The sequence below is a fragment of the Helicoverpa armigera genome, chromosome 9 (assembly GCF_030705265.1).
Source record: "Helicoverpa armigera isolate CAAS_96S chromosome 9, ASM3070526v1, whole genome shotgun sequence".
NCBI lineage: Eukaryota > Metazoa > Arthropoda > Insecta > Lepidoptera > Noctuidae > Helicoverpa > Helicoverpa armigera.
In genome coordinates, this window is record NC_087128.1 from 6,814,414 (window position 1) to 6,827,708 (window position 13,295).

General features: G+C 40.3%; 1 protein-coding gene across 1 annotated transcript in view; it reads right to left on the reverse strand.

The window, feature by feature from the left end:
- The window catches only part of LOC110370031 (mucin-2), a 29,644-nt gene that overhangs the window by 1,612 nt on the left and 14,737 nt on the right, over nucleotides 1-13,295 (reverse strand). Inside the window, exons 2-6 of the mRNA XM_021325719.3 lie at nucleotides 13,091-13,170; nucleotides 9,935-9,976; nucleotides 9,450-9,656; nucleotides 9,031-9,303; nucleotides 135-8,859 (exon numbers count right to left, since the gene is read on the reverse strand). Coding sequence (XP_021181394.3) covers nucleotides 135-8,859; nucleotides 9,031-9,303; nucleotides 9,450-9,656; nucleotides 9,935-9,976; nucleotides 13,091-13,157 — 9,314 coding nt within the window. The 5' untranslated portion in view covers nucleotides 13,158-13,170. The remainder of the gene's footprint in view (nucleotides 1-134; nucleotides 8,860-9,030; nucleotides 9,304-9,449; nucleotides 9,657-9,934; nucleotides 9,977-13,090; nucleotides 13,171-13,295) is intronic.

Genomic DNA, 13,295 nt, shown 5'->3' on the forward strand with positions numbered 1-13,295 from the left:
ACAGAATAAGACAATTCAGGATGTCCGATTTGAGTAACAAAAAACAGTTTATTTTGTGCACTATTAACTACTTGCCTCTTTCTGAATTGTTATTCAGATTATTAAAAAGAAAACTGATCGTAAATGAAACTTACGTGCAATGTAAACATGGTCCTGACGACGAGCGTACGACTTCTCCTACTTTGTATGTATGTCCTTTTATTTGACAACCTCTCCTATGTGCCGCACCTTTGTACGAGTGTGTCGGGAAGTGTGGGGGCAGCGTCGTCGTTGTAGTTGTGGTAGTTGTTGTAACATTCACTGTGGTTGCCATGGATACTGGACACTCATATCGTGGACAGCAGAAGCCTTGAATGGGTTCTTCGTGACACCCATGAATTGGAGGGGGGCAACTCTGTTGTAAACAGATAATGTCACTTCTGAAGCAGAAGCAGAAGTCACATGGATCATCCCTCGGGATCTGTTGAGCGGAAACGTAAACTTTTCCTCCGTACCGGCAAGTTCCTGGTCCAAATGCTTGATCTTCTTCAACATAGTCAGGCTCACCATAGCCGCTTGTTCCACTAGGTGGGAACTCATCTGGCACTGGTATCTCATCGGTAGGTTGCAAATCTGAAACACTTGGTTTCGAAATTTCAGTGGTGGTACTTGAAGGAGGAATGTCAGTGGCCTGACTTGGTTTTTCTGAGGGTTTCTCGAACTTGTCAACGGACGCAGGAGTAATAACATCCTCTTCTTGTCGTTCGGTTGTTGCTTTATTTGTAGAGAATATAAATTCTTCTTCTGAGGTAGTTGTTTCGTGTGACACAATTGGATGCTCTGGTTTTTCGGTGGAAATAATTTCCTTTTCAGTTGCTACAGCAATGTCTGATTCAGAAACCGGTTCTTTGCTAGACTCCGTAACAGCAGTTGGTGTGGATTCTTCACTTACTTGAACAGGCGCAGAAGTAGATTCTGTCTCTACTGCCGTAGTATGGCTTTCATTGTCGGTTTCACCTAGAGTAGTCTCTTTCACAGGTATTGAATCCGGAACCTTTTCAGAGACATCTACAGGAGAAACTTCTTCACTCGCCTTAGTAGTAGTGTCAGCGGGTTTGGTCGCGGTTTCGAATCCTTCGTCAGAAATTCGCGTTATAAGATCTTGTTCAGTTACTACATCTGCTACAGTGGTGTATTTTTCTTCGAAAGGTAGCACAGTTGAAGGTTGCTTTTCAACCTTAGGAGTATCGTCTTCTGAGGGTGACGGTGATGTTGGAATATCTTCTTCACTAGGTGACGATGATGAACTTTCTTCTACTGGCTTGTCCGTATGGTCTTCTGTTTGTGAAACTGTTGTGATTTCTTCTTGGATTTTATGAGTGTGCTCTTCTAATTCAATCAAATATGGTGTTGTCTCTGAGAATTCAGTCTGAGCGGATGTCGGTTCTGTAGGTTTAGGTCCTTCAATTTTAGTTATTCCTTCTGTAACTGGAGGGGATTCTCGTAATGTTGTTTTAGTATCTTGAGCTTCAGGAAGAGCTTCTTGAGACACTTCAGTTATTCGGTCCTCTTGTATTTTTGTAGTCACTTCTACAGATTCTGTTACTTCAACGGGTCTTTCGGTTTTGATGTCCTCCTGACCATCATAATGTTCTGGTTCCTTATGTAATTCTTCAGATTGTGTCGTTAATAAATCTGGTTGTTTAGAAGACTGCTCTTTTGGTAGGTTTGATTCTGTCGTTGGTTCCCCAAGGCTATCTTTGTGTTCAGTTACAAGTGATAGTGGAACATCGGTTGTTACTTTAGCACCGGAGGACTCAGTTCGTTCATCTTCTATCGGCGTTGGTAATTCAGTTGGTTGTTCTTGCTTTTCTGTAATTACTTGTTCCTTTTTGTCTAAATCTTGTGGTTCAGTATTTATGACTTCTGGCTCTTCTGTTACAGTCACCTCTTCTTTTTCAGATACATTTGGAACATCTGTTGCTTTAGCTAAGGTCTCTGTAGTTACATGTTTGTCTGATTGTGTGCTGGTTTCCGGTGCACTAGTTTCGGATGTCTCGGTGGTATAGGATTCTATTTCTTGAGCTTCTGTAGTATGGCGATGAGGTACTTCAGAGCTTGATTCCTGTTTTTCTGTGTATTCTTCTACTGGGATTGTTTCTTTCTCTGTGTGATCGGATATGTCTGTCGATACTGTTGTCTTTTCTTCGGAAATAGTAACGTCCTTTTCGGGGGAGATATTGGATATGTCTTGAGTTTCCGTAACTATGGCTGTAGGTATTTCTGTCGTTAGTGATTCAAATTCATCGAGAGGTTTCTTTGTATCAATTTCTGATGTATGGTGACCCATTTCAGATGTCTCTGTGACAGGTTTTTCTGATTCTGTAATCTTTTCAGTTTCTTCTGATGTTCCATCACTATCGGTTGATAATGGTTTTTCTGAGCTTACTTCATCAATATCTGTGCTTTCATGAATTTTTTCAGTTACGGAAGAAACTTGAGGCTCCGTTGCGTGTTCAGGATAACCAGTTGTAATTTCTTTAGGTCCTGTGACTGATGGGTCCTCAACCTCTGTGTATCTTCTCTCAGGTTCAGTAGCAGAACTTAATGGTGAATCTGTTGTTGTGTCTTTTTCGGAACTGTGTACCTCAGGATAATCTGTTTTTATGCTGTCAATTGGTAATTGAGTTGAATACCCCTCTGGTTTCATGCTGTGCTCTTCAGGCAACTCTGGTTCCGTCTTATCCTTATCCTCATCCTTTACTTTAGACACTTCTGTAACTTCAGCAGACGTGCTATACTCAGGAGCAGTTGAGGAAGTTTCCGTAACATGTGATTCTGGAATAGGTTTAACAGTTCCCTCGTCATACAATTTTGTAGTACTTTCCTCTTCCATTTCAGTTGTTGATGGTTGTTTAGGCTTTTCCGGTTGCACATCATCTGGAGCTGAAGTAGTTGGAGATTCAATGCCTGCCATTTCAGTAGCTACACTTGCATCTTCAATGATTGGTGCAGTTTCAGTAGTTTTTTCTACAGATACGGGTGTTTCATATAATTGTGGATCTTTAGTGCTCGATGAGACTTCGTCTTCAATTAAATCTCTCCTTGTTGTACTAGCTTCGTCTCCTTTAGTGTCTATGATATCATACTTATGAGTTGTACCTTCAATGCCCTGATCATTGATAGTTACTTTTTCTTGCTCAGGTACGTTGAACGCTTTAGTTGTAAGTTCTTGTTCTGACAGAGGCGTTTCTGTTGTGCTTCCGAGCGAATGATCTGAACTCGTCAGTTTGTCAGTTGGCTTATTAGTCTCATTATCTTCATATTGTGTTACTTTCTTCTCGGGAGCTTCAGTACCAATAATATTTGAATCAGTAGACAGTTCATGCTCCTTATCTCCAATTAGAGTAGTTTGTGTATCATAGCTAGGAGTCTCAGTTGATTTTTCAATTTCATGAATCGCCTCCTCCTCTTTGTTGGGTTCCGATGTCTGCGGTATGATCGGCGCTTCAGAGCCAGATCCTTCTTCTCCGTACATACTTTCCGTAGTCTCTCCTTCATTAACTGCAGGTCTATCTGTTACTTCCTCATCAATTATCGCTGGCTTATCCTCGTCTTTAGGTTTATCTTGCGTTTCTTTCACTAAATCAGGATGTTCAGTCTGTTCCTCATCAACTGGTTTAACATTTCCTTCTTCATCAATTAAAACAGGCTTGTCAGTGGCAACCTCTTTAGTGACTGTTTCTTCTTGGGGAACATAAGGTTTATCAGTACTTTCTTTATCCATAGGTTGTCCTTCAGAGACTGTTGGTTTAATCATGTCTTCCTCCTCGGTGATAGAAGGTTTATAAGTGGTTTTTTCATCGGTAATAGGTTCCTCTGTGGTTATGTCCACTGTTGTACCAGGTTTTAATTCAGCGTCCTCGTCAATTATCATAGGTTTCTTGGTATCTACTTCCTCACTTGTTGATGGTAACTCTGTGGTTTCATTTTCAATGTCTCCACCTTCTGTAGTATCTTCCTTTATTGAAATAGTAGGTTCCTCTGTGCCTTCATCAAATATGGTAGGCTTAACAGTGTTTTTATCTTCTAAGACATCTGGTACTAAAGTACTTTCTTCGTCGGGAAGGGATGGTTTTATTGAGGTGTTAATAGTGGTAGGTTTTTCTAAATCGTCTTCACGTAAATTAAGTTTCTCTGTTTCTGTTTCTACTGCTGCTTCTGTGACGGTAGCAGGAAGTTCTGTGCTTTCTTTTTCAATGGCCGGTTTCTCTTTCATGTCAGGTTCTATGATGGCAGAAGTATCTTTCTCATCTTCAGGGGCCAAAGTAGGCTTTTGTTTGTCATCATTATCAACAAATGTAGGCCTCTCTGTGTCCTTCTCGACAGTAATTGGTTCTTCAGTACCTTCATCGACGGATGTTTGTGGCATTTCTGAGCTCTTTTCCTCATTGCCATAAGGACTCTCCGTTTTATCCTCCAAAACTACATCAGGTTTCTCTTTGTGTTCATCTTCCACTTCAAGAGGTTTTTCTGGTTCTACCACATCTACTAAAATAGGCTTTTCAGTGTTATCCTGTCCGATTTCAGTAGTTTCTTTTTGTCCATCGTTCTCCTGTGATGGTTTATCTTCACCACCTTCATGAACAGTGCTAGGTTTCTCAGTTTCCTCTTGTCCGACAACTTCGGGTTTCATTTTTTCATCTTCAGTTGGAGTTGGTTTTTCTACCCCTTCATCAGTATCTTTGTCGTCGCCGCTACGAATAGGTGGTTCTTTATCACTCTCTTTATCAACAACTTCGGGAATCTTGGTATCTGTTTCTGTTGTGAGTGTGGGTTGTTCCGTTATTTCCTTTTCAGAGTCTGTTGCAGTTTCTTGCTCATCAGTAGATAAAGGTTTAACAGTACTTTCTTCTTTTGTAACATCAGGACTATAAGCAGGCTTATCTGTAGCTTCTACATAAGGTTCTTCTGTGATAACGGTTGCAGGTTTATTTTGATCTTCATCCGTGATTGGTTTATCCGTACCTTCATCTGCTTCAGAAGGTTTTCTCGTACTATCTGTGTCAATGATGTCAGGCTTTTCCTTGTCATTTGAATCAACGAATGAAGGTTTATCCGTGTCTACCACTAAAACGGGTTCACTGGTGCTTTCTTGGTCAACAATTGCAGGAGCATCAGTAGTTCTTTCTCCAGTTGCTGGCTTAGAACTACTTTCTTCTTCTACGACAGATGGTGTGATAGTTGTTTCACCTTTAGCGTCTGGGTAGTACTCCGTGATAATAGGTTTTTCTGTGAAATCTACATCGACTGTGGCAATTTTATCTGTATCTACCTCAGTAGCAACTGTGGGTGATTCTGTGCCTTGTTCTACCATAGTAGGTTTGGGAGTGGCATCCGTTTCATTAATTACGGGTTCCTTTTCACCATCATCACTAGGCAAGGCAGGTTTTTCCGTTCCACTGTCCATTATAACAGGTTCTTCATCTTTCTCGTGTGCAATGGCAGACTCAGTTGTTCCTGGTTCAATTACATCAAGACTTTCCGTTGCTGGTTTTGTTGTGATTTCAGCTTCATCAGAAGGTTTATTTTTATCGGTTTCGTCGGAGATTGCAGGTGACTCTGTTTCGACATCTTCGGGTGTTAAAGGCTTATCGGTAGCATCATCCTTATGGACTGGTTTTTCCTTCTCACTGACTGTGACGCCTTCACCAGTTTGACTTTCAGTTGTGTAGTTGTCGGTTTCTTCCATAGGAACCTTTTCATCTTTGGGCTTGTTAATAGGGCTATCGGGAATTTGCGTTACTTTCTCCTCATCGGCTGATCCTGGCATTTCTGTGATTTCTTTGGAAGGCGTTTGATCTATTTTAGGTAATTCGGTACTTGAAGTATCAACACTCTCGAAGACGGAAGTTACCTGTTCATGTACGCAATCAGTACCTTCGCAAGTACTAGGTATTTTTTCGTCAGTTGTTGTTGTTTCTTTCCTTCTACAAGGTTCGTCTCCAGAACAATCAGAATCAGGAATATCCTGAGTTTTACAGTCTTCATTGTCTTTGCATAAATATGGTTTCTCACTGGGCGATACAACAGCATGGGAATCAACTTTTTCACATGATTCTCCTTGACAGGGTGCGCCCGAAACTACAGGAATTTCCAAAGGTCTGCAGTCTTCTTCATTTTTACATAATTGGGGTGATTCAGATATGACTTCATCAATCTTCTCACAATGTTCACCTTCGCAAGGCTTAGCAGGAGACACTTGGCCCTCAGTTTGTGGAAGGTCACATTCACCATTTGTACAACCTTGGACTTCGCATTTTCCACCTGGACATTTCTCGCTCTGTTCTCCAGAAGTATGTCCCGAGTCTGGTTTATGGGTACCATCACTACATCCCTCTGATCCACATTCGATTTCAGGTTTAGAAGTAGGCTTCAAATCGAACTGTTCTATGGGTTGTTTTGTTGGTTGACTTATTTCACACTGGTCACCGCGACATTCAATAGTTGGAGAAGGCATAGGGGATTCAGTTCCCGACATCTGGTTATCTGATTGAGGAGGTACTGTTTCTCTTGGATGATCACACACATAAGTGGGGCAGCATGAATCAGGAGAGTCGTATATAGATTGGCAGTTATCCATATAGTCAGGCGGTGGGCTGCATATAATAGGGTCACACTTTATAATGCTACTGGCACATCTGCATCCTGTGTGACAATTGTTTGTGCTTGGGACTACTGAATTATTCCTGTATGTTATACCGTTCAGAAGACAGTCACCTTCCCCAGGAATTCGACTAGGTTCTTCTTGAATGTCTACATTTTCTTCATGGAATGGAGTGACTTCCATCAATTTTTCAGTACTAGAAGGCAAATCACCATCTTGTTCATGTGAGGACTCAGACTCCTTGACAGTTACAATTGAGTCTTGAGTTGGTACTGTCGTTTCTTTCAAACCAGTGGTTTCTGAAATTTCGGTTACATATTCAGGTATGGAAGTGGTGAATTCTTCCTCTATTGATGGTGCCTTAGAACTAGTATCAGTCTTCTCATCATGAGACGAAGTAGGAATGAGTCCTTCGTCTACAAATTCTGACTTAACTGTCGTTTGTTCGGTTTCTTTCGGTTTTTCTGTAGAAACTGTAATATCATCTTCCTTTCTGAAAGATGGTTCAGTAGTGATAGTGGATTGATCAACTTTAGTAGTCATGCCTTCTGGTGATAATGTTGCTATTTCCGCTGAAGTTGTTGATTTAATCTCCAAGTCTTGAGAATGTGTTTCTTCAGTTTCTTTAGTCTCAAGAGAAGTTGTAGTTCTTTGTGCTAAAGATGATTCAGAACTACTTTCTTCGTTTGTCTCACTTGGAATAGTATTCATTCCTCTATCAGGTTCAGTCTCTTCCATATTCGGCGACTCTGTTGTTACAGATTCGTGTGGTATGATAACATTTTCACTTAGATCTTTATCAGTAACAATATCTTTTTCAATGCTAACCGTCGTAACTTCTTCTATGGTGGGTGCAATTGTCGTGGTTTGTAGATGTGAGTGAGGATAAGGAGTTTCTTCTTCAGAGACAGCGACAGTGTTCTGTGCATGATCTACTTCTGTAGTAGATTTTTCATCTTCTCTTAAAGGATTACTTGTAGTTAATTCAGGTTTTAAGTCTTTGTCTCCCACAGGCACGCTTTCTTTTTCGATTTCTTGTCCAGAAGAAACCGTCGTTCCGGATACATCTGATTCAGAATATTCAGTCATAACTTCAGGAGTAACGTTTGAAATGTCTATCGAAGTAGAAATTTCTTTCTCAGTGTCATCCGAAATGCCAGAGCTAGGAGTGCTGTATTCTGGTTTAGCAGATTCTAAAAGTGTCGTCGCGGTAACATCTTTTTCTTCTTCTGGTATGCTTGGTTTATCATCTCCACCTTCCACGGGCGATAGGCTTTCGCTTTCTACACTAGTGGGAGCAGTAGTTGTACCTGGTGCATAATCTTGAGCTTTGGTGACCTGTGGTTCAGCAGTTTCATCAGGAACTGTATTCAATGATTCTCCAAGCTCAGTTGTAATGCTTTCGAAGGTTTCGGGAGCCGATGTAGTCGAAGCATATTTATGTGGTTCCGAAACATCTTCTTCTGTTAATCCACTACTGGAAGTGGTAAGTTTTTCCGAATCTTCACCGACAGGGGTTATTGTGGATGAAGGATGAATGTGGGGTTGCTCAGTTTGTTCGTCGGATGCTGGAGTTACGTTTCTATCAATTTCTGCTGTGGTCAGTTCATGTTCTTCATAAGTTGGCGCTTTCGTTGTAACATATATGTACTGCTCACCATCCTCCGGACCTGGTATCATTTCATTAGGGTCCAGTGGTTTTGATGTTTCTTGGTCATCACCACTTCCTTCCACTTCGGATTCGGTTACTGGCATTTCAGTATACGTTACTTCGTCAGGTTCATTCCTGTATCCACTACCTTCGTCATTTGTTCTCCTAGGAGGTGACAATGTTGTTGGCTTGTCTACAATCGTATCTGTTGCAGATTCAGTTGGAAGATCCGACGGTAGTTCGTCGCCATCGCAAATATACGTATCTGGACAACATTGACCTTCACGAGGAGGCAGTGAGGTACAGTTTTTGCCTTCATTTTCCATTGGTGCACCACATTCTTGCACAACACATACTATATCTCCCTTCATGCAGTAACAATGTTCGCATGCTTTTTCAGTTTTTATTAAAGCACCATCTGCAAATACTTGATCGTCGTGTACACAATCCTGTGTCATCTGTGTCACTGGTGCCATAGTTGTTGTTGTGAGTAAAAATCCTGGGGTCGGTCTCACGGTGGTTGACATATCGTCCAAAAGAGGAACTTCGTCTTCGGGATGATCTGGAAATGGCAATCTTTAGGTTAAAATTGTACAATGCTAAAGATCATAAAGAAAATGAGATTTACGGGATTCGTTTACCATAAGTGTTAGTTATTTTTTAGTATTTCGCATACTAAGGGCAAATACAAGATTTGGTTCGGTTAACAAAATAGTTAAAAAAAGAAACTTACCACAGGAATAACGCACAGGGCAGCAGACATCTTTATGGTAAATAGGCGTACAACCATCCACATGCAGAGTACATTCTTGCATAACGCAAGTCGTCATATTTCGAATACAGTAGCAATGTTCGCAAGGTTTGTTCGGTGTCGGGGGTACTTTAGATCCTTCGGGGAAATATTTTCCGCTGATGCTGCAACCGTATTTGTCCAGTTTTCCAAGTCCAGTTGCTCCATATTCAGCTGGAGACGTGGTCGATGTAGACGTGAGTAGGTCAACTGGAACTGTTTGATTCAAGTATTAGAATATGTCCATGGTTTGGTAAGACTTTGTTATTGTTTAGCGTTTGAAAAACTTTTATCTTTTAAAGGCTTTATCTTTCTTAAATTCATTTGCTATATACATAAATGATAATGACTTCCAAACTTACCATCGGGACATGTAACGATAGGACAGCACTGGTCCGCACGCTTTTCGACGGTGCAGTCTTGACCGATTGCCTTGGTGAAAGGACAGACCCTCAAGTAGCACATCAGCATTCGGTTGTGACAGGTACAGTTCAGGCAAGGTTCGTTGGTCATAATTCGGTCTCCTTCGCCATAGTGCTGGAAGTTGTAGTAACAACCTTCCGGAGCGCCTGGAATTATATCGTAAAAATTGTTTTATAGTTAAGGTATTAATTTCATCATCGTCATTTTCAAAACGGTCAGTTAAAGTAAAAAAGAAACATATTTGGAGTACCTACAGTCAGATACGTTATGTCTATATTAATAACAAAGAGGAAACAATTTTTTGTAAAAATACTACAACTATTAATTATCCTATTCCTTCCTGACTTTGAGATTCGCAGAACAAACGATACTTGATGTCAAATATTATGGCAATTGAAATATTAGTTGAATGTCAAAAACTCACCTTCATACAAATCTAAAGCTGTGTGATTACTTGCTGTAGGAGCTGAAAGCAAAAAAAAAAACATGTCAATTTTCATTCCACTGATGATTAATATATAAAAAAAATATTCTTAATTATTTCGTTTCATCAATGCTACACAACGTTAATTGAATTTTTCAGTTTCTCGTAATTTTCTTATCGGATTTTGCGGTAGAGTGACTCGTGTCAAATATGTTCCGCTTTCATGTTGCTGTATTATATATTTTCTTCGAATAGTTTTCAATGTTATACAGTGAACCCATGTAATAGAATATTTCAAGATCACGTGACCCGCCGAATATTCCACTTCTATGTCTTTTCATCACGTAATAGTGTTAAAAGATAATTATCAAGAAGATTGGCTTTATGTAAGTATATATAATATTTCGCCGAGCATCAACTTCCATTAAGAGAAAAATATCAATACAGACATTAAAGTGTTCTGAGAATGTTTTACTGCTGTTTTTACGACTGACTTATTAAGCACGTTACAGCTGGGCAGGATATTAGCTGCAAATCGTTCGAGACCCGTGATCGGTCATCGTCTTAAAGTCGTTTTACATATCCGTTTTACTGCGTATAATTACTGAAGCTCAGCGGCGAGGCGACAAAGCCGTAATTAAACTAACGGAGAGTGTCGTTAACATCGTCACTGCGACTTCTCAGACGGCTGTGTCTAGGGCTTAATAATAATATTGGCATAGAGGAAATGTCTCTACGTAATCTTCTTGCAACGGATATGAAGTAAGTATTTCATCATTGTAGGATATAAGTAAAGATGGAATTTTATATAGATACTGCCAAACCAGCAATTATATTACAGAACGGTATTTTTTTGAAAAAAACAACTGAAGGAATTCTGAAAGAAATTATTTATGGAAAACTACGTTTAACTTGTAACCTGAGCTTACTGACTGAACGTTATGACTGATAAAATTAATTAATAACTTCTTAAATCAACTTGATAATGCAAATATGATAAATAAATCGGAAAGGTTTCTGTTTGAATATTTTCCCGAAATATGCAGATGTTCGAAGGCATCTCGTATAATTGGCGATGTCGGCGAATGCAGTATGCGTCGCGCTTATCAGCGGAGTGCGGCGGCGGCACCGTTAGGGCGCGGGCCGCGCTCTCGCCGCGCCTGTATATGGCGGGTGCGCGGTGGCGCCGCAGCCAGATCGTCCACCTAACGGTCGCCAGGAATGTCGTTAGCATCCAGTTTTTGCCAACTCAGATTTCAATTATTCTATTTCCACTCTCACGATCGAAACTGATCGTAAAAACAACGGAACAGTCATAACGGACCAGTCAAATATCCTGTTTTGAATATTTTTTGATAGATTAGTAATAAAATGACCTAACACTTTAAACGAAATGGACTAAGTAGGTTACTCCCACGTAGCGAGAGTAGGTGTCGGTGCGCGACGAAATGTCCAAATTCCAAGCTGCTTGACTGAATAATAAGTACCGAATCATACCCGAGTTTTCAAGTACGTGACGTAGCATTTCTAATTCTCATGATACCTAATGAATCGCTTTTACGTATAAGTGTGACGTTATAAATGGCTTTGCATGAACAAAAAACTACTTAATGCAAAATCGTGCGCTTAGGAACACGGGTCGAGGCAATCGAAATGAGGAGCCAGCATGAATTTAAAATTTGCACTACATTAATATGGATTGTTGTTTCAATGAATGAATGTCGGCGTGGTCGCCATGCGTGATGAAGTTCACACGGGTAGACCTAAACATTGTAGGCCGCATTTAAATATACTTCCTATGTATAACATAAATTCAATACGAATTCTTTGAAGGAACCGTGCTGCGGATACTAAATCTGCGCGGACCAAAATAGCCTCATCTAATAACATGCATCGCGAAACAGACACGCACAGACCCTTTGTACTGTTAGTTGCGGGTACGGGGAGATACCGTCACGAGCGCGGCCTTCCTGCGGGAGCGCCCAGCTGCCGCCATCGCAGCCTACAGACAATCCATTACCCGATATGCCGAATGCTTCAAATCTCGCAAAATACCATAACTTGAAATAAAGTCAATAAAAGATACACAATATTGCACTTTCATCGTTGAATAATTTGTGGGCTTTGAATAAATTATTTGGTGAAGCTTGAACAAAAGTTTTTATATACTCAGTAGTCAGTGTGCTCGACGTCAGATTTATCTAAAAGGACATACTTTTAAACTCGTTTAATTTTAGAAAAGTAGGTATAATGGAAGACGAAACTCGTTAGAAGCAGAGGAAGTGATGCTGTATCACGCGCACATTTCTCACGACATACTGTTACGCAGACGACGCAACGGTAGTTACTAGTTTGGCAGCAACTTCAAAATTTAATAAATAAGAATTAGTGTAACACCGCCATTGCATTAACATATTACCTGTTAGAATTTATTCCTAGTAATATACATTGTCATAATCAGAAATTCAGCACTCAATATTATGTATGTGTATTTGCAATTCATATGTTTACAGACAGTATAAATAGCTGAGTGTACTATAAATACATACATATTAATGAATAAGAAGAAAGGAAGACTAAATAAAGTCGCGGATTGCATAATGATAGTATGTAGATAAGTGTGCTCATCGAATCACTGTTAATAGGGCCAATTACCTGACTAATTAAGCCCTTTGTCAGAACGTCTAGACTTAATACCATTTTTTTGTCATTTTAAATTTTTCCATGCTAAATTGAAAAGGCGACATTAAAACATAAAAAATATGTTAGTTACGTTTTCACTTTCATTTCTGATATTGCTTGAGTCAATTTCAAGCTTTTATCCATAACAATTAAAAAGTTTTAGGAACATTCGTAATAAAGGATTGAAGTTGAAGTTCATCTGCGCTGAGAAGCTTTGTTGTAGCAAGACAACGGGGTAACACAATGAGAACAGCCCCACGGAAACGTCAACCCTTGCTAGTGGAAGTGTGGGAGGCAGTGCCGGATTCAATTTTTTTTCCGCGGCCAAATAATAATTTTCCATATTTGTAGTAAATTCGGCCGAGGGGACCTTTTTTTTTAACTTTTATCTTCTGAAATCTGCCGCCCCTATTCCGCGGCCATTATATGGCCTAATCATAAATCCAGGAGTGGTGGGAAGGAAGAGACACTCACCCGCAGCCGAGCACGCGATGCACGCGGCCAGCGCTAGCAGCGCTCCCGCCGCGCGCCGCCGATCCATCTGACCCCGTCCTCTGTAACAAACAACAAATACAATCAATAAATTACCGTCTTCATGTTTATTGCTGCATTCTATTCACAATTTTGCCATATTTTCACAATAAATCGAAATCGGCGCTCTGATGGTGACACGCCAAAT